Source organism: Notolepis coatsorum (genome assembly GCF_963971535.1).
Source record: "Notolepis coatsorum genome assembly, chromosome: 2".
NCBI lineage: Eukaryota > Metazoa > Chordata > Actinopteri > Aulopiformes > Paralepididae > Notolepis > Notolepis coatsorum.
In genome coordinates, this window is record NC_140166.1 from 163,864,419 (window position 1) to 163,888,103 (window position 23,685).

The 23,685-nt window shown below is 43.7% G+C and overlaps 1 protein-coding gene across 1 annotated transcript in view; it reads right to left on the reverse strand.

Annotated features, from left to right (window-relative positions):
• Window positions 1-289: 289 nt before the first annotated feature.
• The window catches only part of cyldl (cylindromatosis (turban tumor syndrome), like), a 54,052-nt gene continuing 30,656 nt past the window's right edge, over window positions 290-23,685 (reverse strand). The window contains exons 12-16 of the mRNA XM_084307624.1: window positions 23,451-23,583; window positions 11,510-11,618; window positions 10,048-10,166; window positions 8,193-8,400; window positions 290-1,405 (exon numbers count right to left, since the gene is read on the reverse strand). Coding sequence (XP_084163750.1) covers window positions 1,221-1,405; window positions 8,193-8,400; window positions 10,048-10,166; window positions 11,510-11,618; window positions 23,451-23,583 — 754 coding nt within the window. The 3' untranslated portion in view covers window positions 290-1,220. The remainder of the gene's footprint in view (window positions 1,406-8,192; window positions 8,401-10,047; window positions 10,167-11,509; window positions 11,619-23,450; window positions 23,584-23,685) is intronic.

The following is a 23,685-nucleotide window of genomic DNA, read 5'->3' on the forward strand; positions in this document are numbered from 1 at the left end:
AAACTTTATTAACAGATTGCAGAATGGGTACAGTACAGTACAGCTCAATACATACAATTGTTAAGGGGATGCAGACCAGAGAAAGACTTTCGTCTTGTTTACATCAGGGTCCCCCATTTTCAATTCATCGTAACATATATGACATACATGACATACAGATACAGTACTGCTACATCTATACATCTATGACATACCACATATGATATTATCTTCTCATCTTCCATTATGAAAATTAACATTCGAGAGAAGGTCTTTATATGCTTTTTTATATTATTTATTTAGTTTTGAGGTGTAGTGCAATATACATGTAATTATATCCTTAACATCATACATTAGTGATTACATTGGAATAAGGGATAGGTTTGGGATAAAACTTTTTTTTTTATCATGGCAAAGTACTTTCCTATCATGTAAAATATTCAAAAGGATAAACCCAGTGACATTATGCAGACAATGTCGATTTCTAGAAGGCACCAAACTAAGCATTGTATATAATATTCTATGTTATATAAGAAACATACTCTTCCCTAAAAAGAAAAAAAAAGACATAAAATGTTCTATTCAATTAAGCCCTTTCAAACAGATTCACTGTAAATCGAATTCAGATTTGGTCCAGCTACCACAATTACAGCAATCCTTGAGTCCGTGTAAATAAGGCACATGGGTGAGCTTATCGGGGGAATACTAAATGTACTTTATAGTATGAAGGAGTAGCATGTACCTGTCCTGTGAGTCAGCTGGTCCTCTTCATAATCTATCGACTTAACTTAAATGTTAGCAAGACGGCTCCATTCACCTTTATGTACACGATGATGAACATCCATCGATTCCATGTTTCAAAGATACATCTTTCCCACCAAGACAGGCCTCCCATATAAAGGTTAGTGCAAAATGTCCCATTCGTCTCATTGATTACATTTATTTCTCTCTCTTGAGAGATTGCATCTCAAAATGTATGACAAATCAACAACCCTTTCATAAAATCTCTAATTTACAGTAGCTGCAAAAAAATAAAAAATACTAATATAACTCGTATTTTCTCTTGCCACAAATCAGGAAAATCAAGTTTTCAGACATCCACATGTAAAATTTCATACATTCTCACAAGCCAAAGTATTTGGTCGGGCAAAGGGCACTTCAGTAAATACAGCTATGATATTTAGTATTTCCTCACTCGCAATAAAGCAGCGACTTTATTCCAGTTCAGTCTTCCCCCGTTCTCATCGGTAGAGGCTCATCGTGGTGCTCTGATAGAGGTACATGTAGGCGTCGCAGAACAGACGCTTGGCCACGCCCTTCATGTCCCGAGGCACCAGATTGGCCAGCTCCACGGGGGGCATGTCGAGGTACACGCCCACCTCAGGACAGGCCTGTACCTGGGGGATGTTGAAGCCGTCGCTCTCTCCTGATGGAGACACACAGAGGCAGAGTCAGCGGAAGCCTCCCAGAGACAAAGATTACACAAAGAAAAGTGAAACAGTTTGCATTAGAGCCCGACCGATACTGATATTTATATTTACCGCATTCGATTATTCAGTTTTATTGTTGCATCTTCTTGTCATATTCACATACAAAAAGAGCACAATTGTTGGGTCTTGCCCCCTCGACCTACAGCATGTCAATAAAATACACAATAGAATACATACGAAAAAAACAATAGAAACCAGCATAATAGTTTAAGAAAAAGTGACAGTGCTGAGAGTGGCGACAAAAAAGTGCAACAGTAGAATAAAATGTACATACAGTGTAACTGAGGGGTACAATTCCCTGACTGTATTGAGAGTATGGTATATTAAACCACTACTTAGTTATGTACTTTAATTACTGGCCATACAGTACATGAATATATATGGTGAACACCCACACAAGAATACGGCATTGACACATAAAGTTCTCTTTGGAGGGTATTTATTATTATCAGAGCAAGCAACGTTAGGTTACAGATTGAGAATTATACTCGCGCTTGTAAGGCGAAGAACACACGTAAAGTAAGTCAAGAGCGTAAGTCAATGAGAATACTAAGATGGGTCTAAACTGACGCCACCTGTGGCATAGCAATTACATAGGGCACACTAGTACCAGCTGGAGACACTGGGGGGTTCCCTCCGGGTGCAAGGCCGGCAGGGGTAGAGGAATGTTCGGGTACAAAGTCTGGGTCAACGAGGAATAAAGAGGCTCCAGCTACGGGAGTCGGTACATGTACTCCCTTGATCGGCAGACAAAGCAGCAGTTGTAATCCAAGTATGCTCGACAGCATGGACGACAGCCAGCCAGCCTCTTCCTAGAGGCGGGCCCGAGTGATGATCCTCACGGGGGGTAAATCCCAAACGATAGTGGAATCCACGGTACTCTCCTCCAGCGGTAACGGTACCAAAGCAATATAATCCAACCAGAAATGTTTCTGCAATCGCCGGTGTAGATTCTCCTGTGCACTATACTTCACATTAGACTAGGTTGAACTTGACGTTACTTCACTAAACTCTGACACTTTTACTATCCTATTCGCACATGTTCTAAGTGCTCTATTTAGACGCAAGGTTGCTCACTTCACTTGGTCGTTGACTCGTGGTGAAGGCTTTACTAGTAATGAACGAATTGCTGCTGTTTCCACCTGCGCCGTATTTATACGTAAGGTGAATTATCTAGTGCCAACCTCAGTTCTGTCTCGTATTACTGCGCAAACTTGGACATGTTGAGACATGCCTTGGCGTTGCCTTTGAACTTGCCATTGGGGGTATGGTCGTTGGCGCCTAGGGGTCGCTGTCCAATAGGAGAGCGAATATTATGGTCTGGTTTGTACCCAGGTAAAGGGATATTCCGTGTATATATACAAAGAATATACAAGGGATATCAAACGATATACAAATATTATACAAGGGATCTCAAGCAATAAATATATATATTCGGTTTAATCTGACCCTTTGTAACATACAGTACTTAAAAATACTTAAAATACTAAATACATAAAACACAGGGTAAAATCATAATTGTTAGATATTGTTCATGAGTCTGATGGCTTGATCGTATAGTATGAGTCCTTGAGCCTGTTGGACCTGGCTCTGAGGCTGCGGTAACGCCTCCCGGAAGGCAGCAGTTGAAACAAGCTCGTTGTTGGGATGGCTGGGGTCTGGGGATATATCCATATCGGTCTGAATATACCTGTTACAATCCTTCAATATACCTACTTATTCAACTGCATATACCCATATAACTCTGTATGATAGCATGTACAATAATGCTGTATATACAGTATTATATAATATATTTATTCTTACCATATATATATAGCCATCCACATATGTCTGTACATACCGGCATGTAATCCTTTTTACATATCTGTATCTATATCAGTACATATCCTACTCTTACTAGTTACGCTGCTGGCCAGTATGACTTACTACCACAGTGTCTTTATACTAGGGATGCACCGAATATTCTGACATCGAAAATTATCGGCCGAAAATTGTTAAAAAGGCACTTTCGGCTTTCGGTCGAAAGGGTTTTAGCACCGAAAAAATATCACCGAATGTCAAAGAACAGGGAAGTTCGTAACCTACCTAACGTGTTGTTGTGATGATGTAATCAAAACGCGGCTTCAGTCATTACATGCGCAACGTGAGCTCTTCAGTCCTGCGTTCTGCAGCCTGCGATAACTCTTCTTGGGACTCGGGCGCTGTTTCTATGTAAACTCTGCACGCGTCCAATAAATGAGTCTTTAACATGCTTTATATCCTCGCCATTACTATATGCCCGTCGCGGTTAAAAACCTTTTTAATTAACGTTAGCGTTAAGCTAGCTAACAAGGCTTCCGGTCCTCTTTCACTCGTCTCTCTTAAAGCTACGTCATCCCCCGCTAAGAGTCACAGGAGATGTAGTAAATACAACAGTCCTTCCATGTAGGCTAGAACGCCGTGAATTATGACAGTAGTTCAAGTTTCTTTATTATTTTTTTAAATTTTTTATTATTATCTTTTTCCCCCCTCCTTTTTCCGATTTTTCTCCCATCCCACTGTTAGTCGTTATGCCAATTCCCAACCCCCTTCCTGGTTGTTGCGCACTCCCCCCTACTGTTGGTCCGGGAGGCCGGAGACTGTCGCATGCTTTCCTCCGACACATGTGCAGCCAGCCGGCAGCCAGCCTGGCAGCGCAGATTCTCACCGGGAGAGTGTAACGTGTGGAAGGACACACTACCTCCCTCCAGATCCTACCCTCACTGTGCAGGCGCCCCGACCGAACTGTAGGGGTCGCTGTCCACAACGCCCAGGACCCACCCATCAGCTTTCCCACCCCTAACACTGCCAATTGTGTTAGTATGAACGACCAGCCAAGCTGATAGCAACGCCGAGAGCTGGATTCGAACCCAGCGTCTCCAGCGTTGATGGCGAGCGCCTTGCCCACTACACCACCTAGCCGCCCAAGTTTCTTTATTAGTTGTCATACAAAAATACAGAGTACTCTCGTGTGTGCATATCTTTATGCAGTTTTAAAGCACCTTGGCTTTGTTCTGAATGCACTTTGTTGTTATCCTACAGAGAAAAGAAAATGCACTTGACTTTAATGCACATTTTGTTGTATGCAAAGAGAAAATGTTTAAATTGTACAATCTTTCAGCAGTCAGTCTGGAATTAATGTATGCATTCAAAAGTGCTGAATAAATGTTTTATGGACCCATAATAGTGATTATTAATATTATTTAAGTTAAGTTTTGCCATAATCATGTCTTTTGTCATAATCAGGTAGCTGAACAAAAAAAATACATTATATATATATATATATTTCTATTAATCATTTTCGGCCTTTCGGCATTCGGTTTTCGGCCAACTGTTTCGTATTTTCGGTATCGGTTTCGGCCAAGAATTTCCCATTCGGTGCATCCCTACTTTATACCTGTATCACTGTACATATTAATACTACAACTCTACACATACATCTGATTAGCACTACACTCAGTAGTACTAATTTATATTTAAGTAGTCAACTAATTTATTTATAAAGCACGTTTAAAACTCAAGAGCCAACCAAAGTGCTGTACAATCAAAGCAAAAAATCAATGTCATAATATAAAATACACAAATACAAAAAGGCACAACAGGACAAGACAGTACATTGAGAAAATAGGACAACAGTAGGCCAACAAGCGGATAGGGGAGCACAAAGCACAGTATAGCACACAGGGGACAGAGGAGCACAAGAAGAGATACAAGAGGGAGGGGGCAGGATAAAATTGCATGGGAGTGTGTGAGTTAGGGTGTGTGAGAAACAGGGTTAATTGAAGGCTAGGGAATAAAAGTGGGTTTTTAGACTGGCCATAAATGTCTCCAGCGAGGGGGCAGATCGGATCTCCAGGGGTAGCTGGTTCCACAGTTTGGGGGCCATGGCCTTGAAGGAGCGATTGCCTCTCTTTTTGAGTCTGGTGCGGGGGGGGGGGGACCAGCCGAGCCTGGTTGGAGGATCTTTATGACCTGGGTGTTGCGTAGGGGGTGATGAGCTCTGTTATATATAGGGGTGCTGCACCCGATAGTGCCTTAAAGGTCAGGAGGAGGATTTTGAAGTCTATTGGGAGCCAGTGTAGGGAGGCTAGAACTGGTGTGATGTGCTCTCTCTTTCTGATGCCGTTAAGGAACCTAGCTGCAGAGTGCTGTACCATTTTGAGGCGGGACATGGCTGCCTGACTGATGCCGGTGTAGAGGGCATTGCAGTAGTCAAGGCGTGAAGTGATGAATGCATTAACTACTGTTTCCAGGTTGACGGGTGAAAGGATTGGTTTTATTTTAGTGATGTTGCGGAGTTGGAAAAAACATGACTTGACAACGGCATTTACCTGCCGGTCAAATTTGAGAATGTATATTACTATCACACTTTACTGCTACATTTGCACTCTGGTTGGATGCCAAACCTTGTTTCGTTGTACTGTACTTGTGCTGTATGATGACAATACATTTGAATCTAATCTACGTAAACGGTTCATGTAAAAAATAATCCATTCGGCCATTTGGTTTGTCCACCACGGTTTGGGGCTCCTAGAGGTTTCCCCCCACAAACGTATGCACAGAGGCCCCTTCAGAGAGCATGGCTGCTCAGAGCGAGCTGATCGCTTGCCCCCCCGGAAGCGCTGCTCTCGAGAACCTTCTCCTCCGATCGACTTCACACTGCTCTCCCTTGGGTCCTCAGCCATACACCCACAGAGTGGGAAGTCGATCGGATGAATGGTTCTCAAGATATAATAATAATAATAATAATAATTTAGGACCTGCTCCGAGGTCATCAATTGGCACACATGCGATGCATGCATGCAATTCGTATCTGCGATTAACCCATCCCGTCGTCCTTCCCCCCCAAGGGCAGCCGGGAGCAGACAGGCACAACGTGAGCCGCGCCAGGGGACCAATCCAAGTGCTCCTGTCAGTCTTCGTCAAGGACGCCACAGCGTTAGCGATCTTGTTGTTGTGCATGTTTTTCCATTGGGTTTATCTTATCGGGGGGGGAAACCCTTGCGAGCACGGGGAGAACATGCAAACTCCACACAGAAAGGCCTGGGAGATACCCCACCTGGGTAACTGGCACCATGGAAACCTGGTCCCCAAGCGGGATTCGAACCCTGGACCTTCTTGCTGTGAGGCGACAGTGTTAACCACTACACCACCGTGCCGCTCTGGTTGGATGCCAAACCTCTTTTTGTTGTACTGTACTTGTGCTGTATAATAAGAATTTTAATCTAACATTAGAGAGTAAAAGAAGTTAGCAGCTAACATTAGTTTAGGTTTTTACTGTGACGGCGAGGATGCAAAGCATGCTAGACGCATTGGAGTGGGACTGACTGACTGACTGGCGAGCACACGCACACACACACATTTTAGAATCTTTATTTATGTCCACATAAAGACAATGTTTAAAGGACACAAATATTATCAGTGCACTTGTACATTGTGGGTTATTCTGATACAGTCGTGCCCAAATTGACAATGGCAACCAAAGTTAGACACACATGGATGATGAACCTGACAATCTACACACAGCTCATGGATACAGATAGCAGCGTCTTCTCCAAATTGCCCGGCTGCCAATAATTGCTGACACTGAGCAATATCTTGCTAATTGTTTGGCTCTTCTCTTCGGAAGACCGGCCATCTGAAGGCCTCTAACACCCAACTTATGGACATGACCCAGGCTTCCAAATATGAAGACTGAAAGTTTACAGTTGTAGCCGAGTTGTGATATGGTATGGTCTAACAGTTGATATTTTAACATTTTGGTTGTAAAGGCTTCCTCTAGACTGTAGTCAAACGTGCAGCCAACTTCTAGGATGAGAACCTCTCTGTTATTCTCATTAACAATAACAACATCGGGGGTGTTTGCTGAAATATCAGAGAACAATGAATATGAAAGCATATATGGCTTCACACTGGTGTGCTTATACAGCTTATATGTTGCAGGTGACCCGAGTGTGGAACTGACACTGTCTGCAATCAGATTCACGATCCTATCATGCCTACAAATGTAGAGCCCTTTGTATGCATGACAGCCATTGAGTATGTGAGACATAGTTTCTGTTGTCTGTTCGTGACCATGGTGTATGCAGTGTGGGCTATGACTGCCAGGGAACCAGATGGAAAGGTTGAGCATTGATGGTAAAACCTGTAGCCTAGCTTTTAAAGTAAAAATGATGACACACACACACACACACACACACACACACACACACACACACACACACACACACACACACACACACACACACACACACACACACACACACACACACACACACACACACACACACACACACACACACACACACACACACACACACACACACGAGAGAGGAGTCGCCACAGGTCAGGATGGCTAGATATCATAGAAGGTCCGTGCATTATGAGAGGACAATATGGTTCACACACACATCTATCTTCTCCCCACAAATGCGAGCGAAGCACTCGCACTATCGAGCCCTGCATTATGTTCTGTAAAAAGATTAAAGGTTTTCAAGATTCAAGATTGTTTATTGTCATGTGCACGTTAAATAGACAGTTTGCCGTACAATGAAAATCTTACTTTGCTAGTCCGCCCTTCACACAAAATCACACAATACTTAACAAAAAAAGAATATTGGTGCCTATATTGGTCAATTAAATCACCGGGCTCTATAGTTTGCGTCCAATGAAACTAAATGAGGAAAAGCAAAAAACACTCACCCTCTCTGTCAGCCATGCTGTCAAAGAAGATCCAGTCCTGCTTGTTGGGTCCGTACTTGAGGAAGGACACGTAGTGGCTCGTCTCGATACAGAGCACGGCGAACAGCTCCAGTTTGTCTCTCGCCAGGACGTGAGGCTCCGTGCGGAGGCCCTCAGGGATCTGCAGGGTGGTGGGACGATGAGCCCTCCGCTGCGGGTGAGTGTGCACCTGACCCCAGACACACAATGTCATCACAATAACACCTGAACCCGGACACACAATGTCATCACAATAACACTTCACTTTGGATTTTTTTTTGCTGTTAAAGGAACACGCCAACTTTTGGGGATATTTGCTTATTTGCCATCAAAAGCCTAGTTTTTCAAAAAACAACAGGGCTTTTGAGGCGATGAAATCACAATCATCTTTTTTTTTTGTGGTAAATACACAGGTCAAAACATGTTTACAGGAAAGTTTTGGAGTTGTATGTGGAGTGTATTTCGTGATTGTTGGGAACTAGGCTACACTGGCACAGCTACTTCCAGTGAATGACGCTAAGCTAGGCTAACGGCGCGGCTCTTCCCTAAGCCTAATGCATGCACAGAGAAGAAAAGGGTATGTATCTGCTTGTCTAACTCCAGGGTAGATGGCAAATAAGCTAATTTCCCAAAAAGTTGGCGTGTTCCTTTAAATTGGTCAAAACTATTAGTAATAATAGGAGTAATAGGCGACAGTGGTTAGGAGGTAGAGTGGTCGCCTGGTAATCTGAAGGTTCCCGGTTCTATTCCGGCTCCTCCCGGCAGCCTGTCAAAGTGTCCGGGGCGGGACACCTTGCATGGTGGTCGCCATCGTTGTGTGAATGCAAATAGTAAATGGACTGCATTTATATAGTGCTTTTATCCAAAGTGCTTTTGGGAGCAGTTGGGGGGGTTTTGCTCAAGGACACCTCGACACGCTGAATCGAACTGGGAACCTTCTGATTACCAGATGAGCGCTCTACCTCCTGACTCACACTGTTGCCCAATGTGTGAGTGAATGGGTGAATGTGAGGCATAAATGCAGTCCATACTACTAACGCACTAGCCACTTTGGCAGGTAGGCAACCTGTATTGCTAGATCCTAATATGAAAAACTGATTTACCTTACCTTGCTACCTCCATCTTTTTTATGCTCGCTTATGCCTGTATATATTTTTTTAACGTTTATTATTATTTGATACTGTATGTCTCGTTTATTCCCAAAACATCTTCAGTGGAGAAATGACTAAATTGACTGTTAAAAGTCTGAATCCACTAAGCCACTTGACAAAAGGGTTAGGGTTCATTCAGGTTAATCAGTATATAACCACACTATTATGACCAAATCCCTGAAGTAGTCTAGTATTAAATCCTCCCTCACTTGTGGAATGTGAACACACAATACACACTCACACCCCACCTGAACACACAATACACACTCACACCCCACCTGAACACACAATACACACTCACACCCCACCTGAACACACAATACACACTCACACCCCACCTGAACACACACTCACACCCCACCTGAACACAAAATACACACTCACACCCCACCTGAACACACACACTCACACCTGAACACACACACACTCGCACCCCACCTGAACACACACACACTCACACCTGAACACACAGACACTCACACCCCACCTGAACACACACACACACTCACACCTGAACACACAGACACACACACACTCACACCTGAACACAGACACACTCACACCCCACCTGACCACACAGACACACTCTCACCCCACCTGACCACACACACACCTGAACACAGACACACTCACACCTGAAAACACACACACACACACACACACACCTGAACACACTCACACCCCACCTGATGGGAACACGTCCGGCAGAAGAGCTTGAACCCGGTGGTGCTGAAGACTGCTTCTCTGAAACAGTCCACACACTCCTCCCGTGCCAGCTGCCCACACAAGACACACTGCTGGGGACCTGGAACACACAGAGCACACTGTATATCACACAACACACACTGCTGGGGACCTGGAACACACACAGAGCACACTGTATATCACACAACACACACTGCTGGGGACCTGGAACACACAGAGCACACTGTATATCACACAACACACACTGCTGGGGACCTGGAACACACACAGAGCACACTGTATATCACACAACACACACTGCTGGGGACCTGGAACACACACAGAGCACACTGTATATCACACAACACACACTGCTGGGGACCTGGAACACACACAGAGCACACTGTATATCACACAACACACACTGCTGGGGACCTGGAACACACACAGATCACACTGTATATCACACAACACACACACAGTATATCACACAACACACACTGCTGGGGACCTGGACACACACAGAGCACACTGTATATCACACAACACACACTGCTGGGGACCTGGAACACACAGAGCACACTGTATATCACACAACACACACTGCTGGGGACCTGGAACACACACAGAGCACACTGTATATCACACAACACACACTGCTGGGGACCTGGACACACACAGATCACACTGTATATCACACAACACACACTGCTGGGGACCTGGACACACACAGAGCACACTGTATATCACACAACACACACACAGTATATCACACAACACACACTGCTGGGGACCTGGACACACACAGAGCACACTGTATATCACACAACACACACACAGTATATCACACAACACACACACAGTATATCACACAACACACACTGCTGGGGACCTGGACACACACAGAGCACACTGTATATCACACAACACACACTGCTGGGGACCTGGACACACACAGAGCACACTGTATATCACACAACACACACTGCTGGGGACCTGGACACACACAGAGCACACTGTATATCACACAACACACACACAGTATATCACACAACACACACTGCTGGGGACCTGGACACACACAGAGCACACTGTATATCACACAACACACACACAGTATATCACACAACACACACTGCTGGGGACCTGGACACACACAGAGCACACTGTATATCACACAACACACACACAGTATATCACACAACACACACTGCTGGGGACCTGAACACACACACACACTGCTGGGGACCTGGAACGCACACAGAGCACACTGGATATCACACGTGATTTTGTGTGTGTGTGTGTGTGTGTGTGTGTGTGTGTGTGTGCGTGTGCGTGTCATGCAATGTCCTCAAAAGCATGTGGAACCTCAATCAATATTTTAATCCCACTGTGTGTGTTAGTATTAAAAACGTCAGTGAGTGAGTGAGTGAGTGAGTGAGTGAGTGAGCGAGCGCACAGTACCTTCTGTGAGCAGGTCAGTTATGTCCAGTTGCAGTGAGGGGACGATTTTATCAAACATTTTGAATTTCTTGCCAAAGCGAGGCATCTGGAGGATGAGGCAAGAGGGAATCTGATTGGAGAAGAAAAAAACACATACTTTTACACCACACTGATATCTAACTGTAATCCATTACAGTTACCAGATTACAGTCACTTAAAATATAAGGTTTGTCCGAGGAAAGAGAGAGTTGTGATTGGTGGATCAAGAAAAGAGGGCAGTGCTCAAAATAGGTAATTTAGCACTTTTAATATGTCATTTCATCAGTTTAGGAAATCTATTTTTATCTTTAAAAATAAATCCATGTTCGTGAAATACTGCATGCATCGGCTCTGAGGTGAGACAACTCTCTGAGCAGCTACAGAGAATGTTGACCAACACTGCCATCTAAAGGAGAAGCAGGGGACAACTTGAGGGGTGTGTGAAACACAGTTGAATCTCTCCTGGCATATCGAGAGAGACTGAATGAATGCAATTTGTTTCCGAGATTAGAATCAACCTCACTGAAGAGGATCTTCATTTAGGTTGTCGTCATTAACACACTATAGAGCAATCAGTCATTTAAAAATGGTTAAATAAAAAGGTGCACTATGTAGTTCTGGGAGAGATACATTTTCACAACTGAATTAACAAACTGCTGTGGGACTGTTGCTAAAGTTACCTGAAAAGTTACCGTTTCACTGCCGTTTATAATGGCCTGCAATTAAATAGTTTATACTGTAAACAGTCATTATTCCAATACATATCTTCTAGGTTTACGTTTGGTTCACAGTGCCACAAAATTATTTAGTTTTGATTCACAATGACATGATAGAAATAATTAAATGTATAGTATATACGTTTTGTAAACTTAATTGCAGGCTCTGCAAATGTAAACACATCTCGTAGTGTTTACTCTGTCTATTCTATCTTACTCTTTTTATTATTGTCTATTTTTTAAACTGAATCAAACCATAAACAAGGTGGCCTGTTGGGATGTTAGATCCTAATGTGAAAAACTGTGATTTCATATGCCTGCACTTTATGTGCTCTTTTTTGAGACTCGACTTAAACCCTTTTGCTCTTTGGGGAGCCTAGGTCATTCATGAAATCTCTCCAGCTGGTTCGGTGTTGGGCGATTTTCTCTGCTTCCTTCCATGATGTTCTTTCTTCCTTGAGATCCGCCTCGACAGACCTTCTCCAGCTGTTTCTGGGTCTTCCTGGCTTTCTCTTCCCCTGTGGGTTCCAAGTTAAGGCCTGCCTGGTTGTGTTGGAGGATGGTTTTCTCAGGGTGTGTCCAATCCAGCCCCATTTCCTATGTTTGATTAGAGTTTCAAGTGGTTCTTGTTGAGTGGTTTGCCAGAGCTGTTAGTTTGTGATGGCGTTTGGCCAGTAGATTCCCAGGATGTGTCGTAAGCATCTGTTTATGAAGGTTTGCAGTTTGTTTGAGGTTGCTTTTGTGGTTCTCCATGTTTCTGCTCCGTATAATAGAACTGATTTGACATTGGTGTTGAAGATGCAGAGTTTGGTCTTTGTGGAGATGTGGTTTGAATTCCATGTTTGCTTCAGTATTAAAAATGCTGTTCTTGCCTTCCCTATTCTTGCTTTTATGTCTTTGTTGCTGCCTCCGTCCTTCCCCACGATGCTTCCCAGGTATGTGAAGGTGTCCACCTCGTCCAGTGCTTCTCCGTCCAGTTGTACGGCCTCTTCTAAATTGTGGTTCATCTTCATCTCCTTTGTTTTTGCTTTATTGATGTGTAGTCCTGTGGTAGCTGCAATTGTGGCAAGTTTTGTGAGTTTGGTCTGCATTTGTGTTTGTGTGTGCGAGAGGAGGACTATGTCGTCGGCAAAGTCCAAATCCTCTAATTGAGACCACATTGTCCACTGAATGCCCAGATTTTGTTCGACTGTGGTTTGTTTCATGATCCAGTCGACTGCCAGAAGAAAGAGGAAAGGGGACAGTAGGCAGCCCTGTCGCGTCCATGATTTTACCAACGCGTTCGTGTTTCCGGGTTCCCGTTTTGCGCTCTGATTGGCCAGGTCATGTGACATGTGCGCCAATCGTGGGACGGCAAGTTCTGCGCCTATTTCCGGGTCGAACAGCCTGCAAACTACCTAACGCCTAGTTTATCACTGGTTAAGCTTAGGCGACTCTTTCGAAGTTGGTTAAGGTTAGAGTTTGGAATCAGGGCAGGCGTTCTATCGCCATGCTCTAAGACAAACTCTAACCTTAACCAACTTCAAAAGAGTGCCTAAGCTTAACCAGTGTAGAAACTTGCGGTCCCACGATTGGGCGTACATGTCACATGACCTGGCCAATCAGAGACGCAGAAACACGAACGCGTTGGTAAAAGCAATCAGGCAGCCCTGTCTGACTCCTGTCTCTACTGTAAAGCTGTCTGTGAGCTGGCCGGTGTGTATTACTCTGCAGGATGATTGTAGGTACAGCTGTTGGATGATGATTATGAACTTCGTTGGGATACCATAATGTGCCATGAGTTTCCATAGTGTCTCTGTCTAGACTGTCGAATGCTTTGTGGAAGTCGATGAATGTGAGGTGGAGAGATGTGTTCCATTCCAGGGTCTGTTCTATGATAATGCGGAGGGTGACAATGTGATCTGTACATGATCTGTCCTGTCGGAAACCTGCTTGTTCTTCTTGGAATTTTTTGTCCACTTCTTTGGACAGTCTTTCCAGGATGATCCTGCTCAAAATCTTCCCTGGCACAGATGTGAGCATGATGCCCCTGTAGTTGTTACAGTCCTTCAGGTTGCCTTTTTTGGGGAGCTTCACCAGGTATCCCTCTGCCCAGTCGCTTGGCACCTTTTCTTCATCCCAGATTTGTCCAAAGAGTTTGTGAAGTAGTGTTGTTGCCATTTCTGGGTCTGCTTTTATGGCCTCTGGGGGTATTGTTTTTCAGTTTTTGAATGGCCTTTTTTATTTCTTGTTTATTGGGCTTGCTGGTATTGACCGGTAGGGAGTGTACCGCTGGATGGATGTTGGCTAGCGCTGTCGGTTTGAGTCTGTTCAGTATGTCTCTGAAATGTTCTGCCCATCTCTTCAGCTGAGCCTCTTGCTTTGTGAGTGTTTTTCCTTCTTTGTCTAATATTGGTCTGTCCGGAGTTTTGCGTTTATTAGCCAGTTTCCTTGTGATATCGTAGAGTTCCTTCATGTTGTGTTGAGCTGCTGCTTCTTCTGCTTGAGTTGCCAGGTTGTTGATGAATTGTTTTTTGTCATTCTTGATGCTCCTTTTTACCCGCTTGTCTGCCGTGGTGTAGTCTTGTTGTGCTTTTACTTTTGCAGCTCTTGTGCGACTATTGTTGAGTGTCCTTGGCTTGTTTGCGAGTCTGAATTTCTCCTGTCATCCACTCCTTGTGGTGCCTTGTCTTCCTCCCACATGTGTCCTCACATGTCTCCGTCCATGCCCTCTTCATGTTCTGCCAACGTTCATCGATGGATTGATGTTCTTCCAGTTGGCTCAGGGGGTGGAACCGGTTTGAGAGGCTGATTTTAAATTTCTCTCTGGTGTTCTGATCTTGGAGGAGGCTGACATTGTACCTTGTACTGACTTTTTTTGCCGTGTTGGTGAATTTCTTGAGTTTTAACCGGAGAGTTCCTATCAGGAGTCTGTGAATTGTTCACCATTGTTGTTCATTTCCCCTAGACCATGTTTGCCCATTATTTGCTCTTTTCCTGTGTTGTCTTGTCCTATTTTTGCGTTGAAGTCTCCTGTCAGGATGATGATGTCTTTCTTTTTCTGCCGGTTGATGACTTGCTGTAGTATATCGTAGAAATTATCTTTTGCTTGCTGTTCTGCCTCGTTAGTGGGTGCGTAGCATTGTATGATAGTGATTTTTTTGCTTTTGGTGAAAAATCTAGCTGTGATGATGCATGCATTTATTGCCTCCCACTCCATGAGGGACCTAGCTGCTTCTCTTGAGAGCATGAGTCCTACTCCCTCTGTGTGTGGGGCATTGTCTTGCTCATGAGCAGAGTATATTATTGTTTCTCCACTTGAAAGTTGTGCTGTTCCTGATTGAGTCCATCTTGTTTCACTGAGTCCTATTAGCACTTTCAGTGCCGCGGACGACATATCTCGTTTTATTAGCCCCCCCCCCCCCACTGAGTGCCGATGACGACAAATATCGTTTTATTGTTTTATTAACGATCTGAAATCATATTTCATCAACCAAGTCTCCCGTTGTTACAGCAGCCCCTAGAGGAGCTCAGAATGGAAAAAAATCACCCCCTATCGTCTATCCCTGTGTAACTGCAGGTCAGTCGCTTAGACTGACCTGGGATCTGTAGATATGTAGGGGCGGAGCCAGCTGGTTCCTTGTGCTGGCAATAAGTCTGATCAACATGGAAGTCATCGCGGGACGGGATTCAGCCTGGAATATATATTTACAGCAGCCAATACTCAATCAATAAGCGTGATCGATATTTGGAATGGCAATCAGGAATTGGAATGATCTTTTTGGAGAACATCTGATCTGAGGTAAAGAATCAATTTTACCAGTCTTGGGATAATCAGAGTTGTATTCGCTGAGATCTCAGCGTTTGCCCCATGTGTGATGTCTCTCTGGGGGCTTTCTCACTCACCCATTCGGGTCCGTTCCGATCCGTTCTGGTCCGTTCCGTCTCTGAGTGCAAACTCCCCTCCCCCCTCTCCCCCCTCTAGTTTGTGTACACACTTCAGTCTTGGTTCGCTCCGGGTTCTGTTTACGGTTTGCGTTTTGAGCTTGTAAGCTTGCCGTAGGCGATGATGTCATGCACGCAAATGTAAACACAGGAAGTGTGTTAACACGGTGGTGGAGACTGGATGCTGATATAAAATAAACAAATAACCAATAAATATGAAGTTATATTTGAACCTCTGTTGTCAAGCCTTGTCAATATAACCCACCCCCCTTTTCTCACAAATGGAACTGGTGTTGTGGAGTCCGCTTTTGAGCGTTTTGCAGAGTTAAGGATAACGCTTTCAGCAGCTAACATTATCCCATCGCTCATTGATCTACTGGTCGACCACGGCCGACTGGTTGGGCACCACTGGTCTAATAGAAATAAATGCATTCGAACAAGAAAACCAATGTATAGACATAGCAATGGCAAATAAAATTGCCAGGCCTAATGCGAGCCAGGGAAGTGCTGTGCTTTGTAACGTGGCTTCATGTTTTCATCCACTGAGCTCAGCTGTGAGGCTCCACATGCTTGTTTGGTTGAGGTCTGAACTCGCAAATTGCCCATAAATATAGTTTTTGTGGGTATTGTCCAGTTGTTGCTGTGTGGTTTTATCTGCCCAAAATTCAAGCAAGCATGAAAGCATTACAGTAACGACGTTGTGTGTGTCACGCCCCCCGCTCCCACTGGCCCGCACCCGAGACCACCTATTTCATCGGTCCAGGTTCAGCGCCCCCGGGGACGAATCAGCGGGGGACGGGGACGGGGGAGAGCGTTCTCACTCAGACAGACACACCCTTTTCTGGTTCGACCCGGCGCTGATTTGACCCCGAATGGTGAGTGAGAAAGGGCCCTCTGTGTGCGTGATCGCTGATGAGGAAATAAGAGAATCGATTTTTCAGATCGCCTCTATAGCGTGCATACGTACACCAGGGCTCGAGACTAACAATGTCCCGTCGTCCCCGGGACGATCAAATATGTATTTGGGACGAACACAAATCCTCTGCGGGACGCAGTGGGGACGAAGAGGATTTATTTGAAAGATGTCAACTGCGCCGACTGTCAGTGCGCATATCACTGCACTGGCAAACGGTGCGCGTCTTCTGAGTGCTGGCTTTAGTTGACAGTGCCACGAGAGCACTGCACAAGACACGCGGACATATAGAATGTTTAATAAAAGTTCCCGCGGTAGGCTACTGCCCATCAGTCAAGGGAGCACTCGGCCACTCGCAAACAGATAACGTTAAACACAGCAGAAGATGGAAAACAGACAGACAGACCAACGGGGAACTGCATCCAACCCTAGTACAACCCTCGAGTCTAAGGTAAGGACACATTTAAATCACAGAGGTGTAATGTTAGTCTATTGGAACTGTATACAGTAGTTAGCGTTTTAGCCATATAGCTGCTTGCTAGCTAACGTTAGCCCCGTGTGTGCTCAAAGCTAGCGATTTAGCCATATAGCTGCTTGCTAGCTAACGTTAGCCCCGTGTGTGTGCTCAAAGCTAGCGATTTAGCCATATAGCTGTTTGCTAGCTAACGTTAGCCCCGTGTGTGTGTGTGTGCTCAAAGCTAGCGATTTAGCCATATAGCTGTTTGCTAGCTAACGGTAGCCCTGTGTGTGTGTGTGTGCTCAAAGCTAGCGATTTAGCCATATAGCTGCTTGCTAGCTAACGTTAGCCCCGTGTGTGTGTGCTCAAAGCTAGCGATTTAGCCATATAGCTGCTTGCTAGCTAACGTTAGCCCCGTGTGTGTGTGTGTGCTCAAAGCAGCCCGCCCCATATAGGTGTATATGTTATATTGACAAGGCTTGACAACCGAGGTTCAAAGTTAACTTCACATTTATTGGCTGTTGGTTTACATGTCGGACTCTAGCTCGTATCTATGCTCTAGCTTACAACTGTGTGTCTCGACTTCCTGCCTGGTGTGACATCATCACACAACTACGGAATCCACTAGGCTCAAATTCTATGCTGCCACTGAAAATGTTCAGTTTGGAATAAATATGGCTGAATGAACACACTTGTATTCCTTACAGTATCCATGAAATTGGACACTTTGACTCCCTTAGATATGTCAGATGATTTCTGTACTTTTCACTACATGTTTTATTACTTCTTAAACTATCCTATCAGTCCTTAAAATAATAAGAGTGGCAAATATCCATAATAATCTACAAGACATCATTAACTTAACAATATATATATATATACAGTATATATATTTTTTATCATAATGATTCTTGTGAAATAAGTTGCCTTTTGACTAAATACATTTATTTTCTCTTTCTCTACAGAAACAAAGACTGAGGCAGGCAACTGAGACTGAGATTTGATTCTTGCTCTCATTCACACACACAGTATTACCCTGACAATAAAATAAGAAAGGTGTTTCAATATTGTTATTTGTTGTTTTGTTGTTACCTGTTGATATAATGTGCCCTGTTATGTACCTGTGTCTGTTTGCACTTATGTTGCGCCCCTTTGAGCCAGGGTCGTAACATGCCCATTGTTCAAATAAATAATTATTTCAAATAAATCTTTTTATTTCCTAATCATTTGAATGGTGTCTTTATGGCAATAATAACTATAGACGGAAAAACCAAAGTAAAGATACGACATTTAGATTTTTGGGACGGTTTACATTCACTTTGGGACGGTAACAATTGTATTTTGGGACGGTTCCGGGACGGTGGTGAGAAAAGTTAGTCTGGAGCCCTGACGTACACATATACTATCGATAATCTAGCGTTTATTTGAAAACTATTCATAAATAGGCCAAAAAATTACAAAGTTTTTGTGTATTCTAGAATATTCCAGTAAATGTCTTTTATCATGGAATCTTTATATTTTCCTTGAAAACGAGGGCTTTTCAAAATGCTATAAAACGAAAATGAACCGATAAAAAAACAATCCACTTCGACAATGTTGACTGGAAAACAAGTCATTGATGAGCGACGGGCAGATTCAACACATAGCCATAATTTAAAACATAGATTAGGCGTTTTTAATGCTAACATTGAAGTGGGTCGCGGCATTCAAGGAGGTTCCGGGGCGCGTGCATCACTTCCGCAACGGATTTAGTCGGATTTCGGGTTCCGGGTTCGCCTGATTGGCCGCGACGGCCACGTGACACGCTGTGGCACGCCCCCGCGGCAGCGGCAGACTCGGCAGGCTTGCCGCTGCGCCCTGCTGTGGCGAGACGCTGGAGTTCACTTCCCCTTTCACATCGCGCCACGCTTATGCTGTCTAGCACAGTCTAACAGTAACAGTAAGAAGCATTTTGGATAAAAGTATTCTGTACTTCTGTATGACAACAATGTATGCCTTTCAAATGTTAAATGATAAATGATTAAATGATACACTGAAATCTACGCTCTCTCATCCTGCTTTCCACAACGCGACAATATTATTAAACAGCAGCTGTCATTGAAGTGGGAAAAGTGAGCCGTATTGTATATTAGTACATTGCATAGTATATTGTATGGTAACTCAGTTACTTCTATTCTGCATCGAACATTGTACATATGTCTATACTGAACAGCACAGAGCTGCTGTTTAATAATATTGTCGCGTTGTGGAAAGCAGGATGAGAGAGCGTAGATTTCAGTGTGTATCATTTAATCATTTATCATTTAACATTTGAAAGGCATACATTGTTGTCATACAGAAGTACAGAATACTTTTATCCAAAATGCTTCTTACTGTTACTGTTAGAGACTGTGCTAGACAGCATAAGCGTGGCGCGATGTGAAAGGGGAAGTGAACTCCAGCGTCTCGCCACAGCAGCGCGCAGCGGCAAGCCTGCCGAGTCTGCCGCTGCCGCGGGGGCGTGCCACAGCGTGTCACGTGGCCGTCGCGGCCAATCAGGCGAACCCGGAAACCGAAATCCGACTAAATCCGTTGCGGAAGTGATACACGCTTCCGGGGCACCGAGCTACGGCATGGAAAGTGTTAAAGAAAGGTTGTACTGTTTCATTTCCGACGCTATCTGGGCGGCTTTACCGGCTTGGTACATTGTTTGAATGTTCCAGGAGCCGATCTTTGTAATGTGTTTAGTTGTGAGAAGGGGGATCAGCTGGGCAACGTCCTTTTGGCTTGAGTTGTCCAGCACCATACTTGTCTGGGGAGAGACACCTTCCACGTCCAAACTTCGCTGTGTATTTTCCATGAATGTTTCTGTAATAATTTTGTTCCGCTAAGCGGGTGATTGGCCCACCTAGAGGTGCATTTTTTGTCTGGGTATTGCTCCCTTAGCCCTTTGCCCTCTCAGGCCCACCGGGCAGTGGTTGAGTGTATGAGAGGTGCTATACAAATAGTTTTTTTTATTATTATTATTATTATCTCCCAAACTGCATAATACACCTTTAAATAAACATTTCACTACGGGATATGAGAGGCTCTTATGGTGCATTCCTGAAGCGATTAATTGGGAAGTGACGTGCACAGACCCTGTGTGGATTAGCAGTGTTAAGAGTAAAAGCCTACCAGTTTGTATTCAATGTCTCTTTCAATCAAGAGAAGGAAAGCATAATTTAAGAGGGTTATGTATTCTTAAAACATGTAAAAGGGTAGGGCGGCTAAGTGGCGCAGTGGGCAAGGTGCTCACCACTAACGCAGGATATGCTAGGTTCGAGCCCAGCTCTCGGCGTTGCTTCCGGCTTGGCTGGTCGTTCATACTAATACAATTGGCAGTATTAGGGGGTGGGAAAGCCGGTGGGTGGGGATCGGACGTTGTGGACAGCGACTCCTACAGGTCGGTTGGTGCGCCTGTACAGCAGAATCAGGAAAGTATCGGGGGCAGCGTGAGCCTCCCACGTGCTACTCCTCGCCACTGAGAGATCGCGCTGTACAGGTGAAAAGATGCGACGGCTGCCTCCTCGTGTACCGGAGGGGACACGTGATGCAAGGCTTCGTCCACATTGCAGCCAACCAGTGGGAGGCATGGTCTAGCAACGTCCGAGACAGGGGAGGGAAGAATTGGATAATACGAAATTGGGATGGGAGAAAAATAGAAAAATGGGGTGAAAAAAGTAGATAAAATGTAAACGGTAGTGCTGTCAGGCGATTAAAAAAATGTATCTAATTAATTACAGGATTTGTAATGAATTTATCCAATTAATCGCATAACCATTTCATGCCTGATATTCTATATTCTATAATCATATTTCAAATTGCATGTGTCCGGATGGCATAATTCAGTACTGTATCTACAAAACCTTCTGTTTAATCATCTTCCATCTATTAATTTGCTTAGATTTCAGGTCTGGTCAATTTGAGCATAGTGTTATTCACAGTCAAAGATAAAAACAAAATTATTGATATTCTCATTTGGTTCATTACAATTGACTCAAATAAAATTTCCATTCAATCAATCATGATTGATTGATTGAATGAAAATGTTATTAACAGATTGCAGAATGGGTACAATACAGTACGGCTCAATACACACAATTGTTAAGGGGATGCAGACCAGAGAAAGACTTTCGTCTTGTTTACATCAGGGTCCCCCATTTTCAATTCATAATGAATTGTAAGTAAGGGTGCAACTTGCACCGTGCAATCCATTCTTTGTGGATCTAGCCCACAGTATTTCTGACACTGGGAATACATTCCCTGAGATTCATAGATGTCCCTAGAATCAGATACCAAGAACATGCAAATGGGCATATTAAAAAAAGAATTCTGTAAATGTGTATTCTACATTCTTATGGAATGAATGATACAAAATAATAATAATTAGTCATTAATTTTGAGTTAATTTTCATAACGCGATAATTTGCTGTGTAATTAATTTATCTAATTAACGCGATAAACCGACAGCCCTAGTAAAAAGGTAAGACATTTTAATGTAAAAGCTAGATGTGTTTAAATTTTGGGAGTCAAATTATGGAATAGCCTTAGTGACGGGTTGAAGTTGTGTACTTCTCAGGGGAGATTTAAAAAAAAAGCCTTAAAAAGGATAAAATAATTCAGGAGTACAGTTGAGTAAAAACATCAAACATTTGTTTTTTCTTTTAAAAAATTACATCTTAAAGCATATTTTAAGTTTTTCTTTCTTATATTAACCCATTCTCTGCCACCACTTTGACCATCCTAAACCATCCTCTGCCAGCGCTATTTGTCTATGGAGATGTTCACCTTCTTTGCAGGGCTATAACTTTTTAAATTGTATTGCTAAATTGACATTACTATGGCCCATTCAACATCAATTATATATCGTTCAGGATGTAGGAACGTTTAACTTTTTCATTCACACATTCATACTAAAATACCGTCTAGAGTATAAATATGTTTTTATCGTTTTCTGCAGTATTTCATAGAACGTGAGATATAGGCATAAATGCATATATTAGATTATCAAATGCAGTTTGATACCGATCCATGCTATGTTAAAAATTTCAACTGTACATGGTCCTAAACGTCATGACTGATCTTCTGCGGGTGAACAGGGGGGGGGGGGGTCGTTTATAATTCAATGACCGACGTTAAATGATTTATGTAGTATGGGTGATATATTGATCAGAGCAGTTTGTATCGAAAATGATAAAGAAAAACGCTGAAACTCACGTCAGTGTCCTCGTAGCGTTGGGCGATGAGAGTGGAGCAAACAGATCGCAATTATGTGATGTTGATCGATGCGATCCATTTCCGGTTTGTATATTACTAATACACGTCCAAATCATGTTGATTATTGAGTTATGGCAAAGATCCATATCCACGGTATCTGTATTGAGCCCCGGGACGATAAACGAGTGGCCGGACGAAATTAGGGGACGGAGCGAGCTCCAACGGGCACTTCCGGTTTGGCAACTCGCCGATCGGCCACCAGGTGGCAGTATTGAAGCGTTGCAGAGTTGTGCTGGCTCAGACAGCATCAGCCAAGACTCCGTGGGTGAAATATGAATACCATGACGAAAATATGAAATATTTATCTCAAACACGCTTTACGGCGTGATTGGCAGAAAACGCATGGCGGAGAAACACGCCTTAACACGGTAATGGCGGAGAATGGGTTAAAAATATATTTAGTTTTTAAGAATTTGTAAGGGATAGGCAAAAATAAGCATGTGCTTCAGCCTATTCCTTTTTTTCAGTCGATTTTGGATTTTGTGTGTGAGCTTGCCTTGCATATGTAATTTTTTTTTTTTTTTTTTGTAAATCCACACTGGTCTGTTTGATTTGTCTGTAAACAAGACCGAAAAATTAACTTTTCATTCAACAGAGAGAGCCAGGCGAGCGCACCTCCGCCAGTTTGAGTCCCGCCCCGTGGAAGGAGTGCTCCAGCAGCTGCTGCACCGTGGGCAGCACCAGGCTGTGGCTCTGGTCCAGGAAGATCTGGTAGCAGTAGCTGTCCTGCACCTTCCCCCCGGCTGACCTGAGGGGGATGAGGCAGGGAAGATACCAGTTCCAAATATACGTAAATCTACCATAAATGTGTGCTGGCAATGCTATTGTCTACATAGTCTATTTACATGTT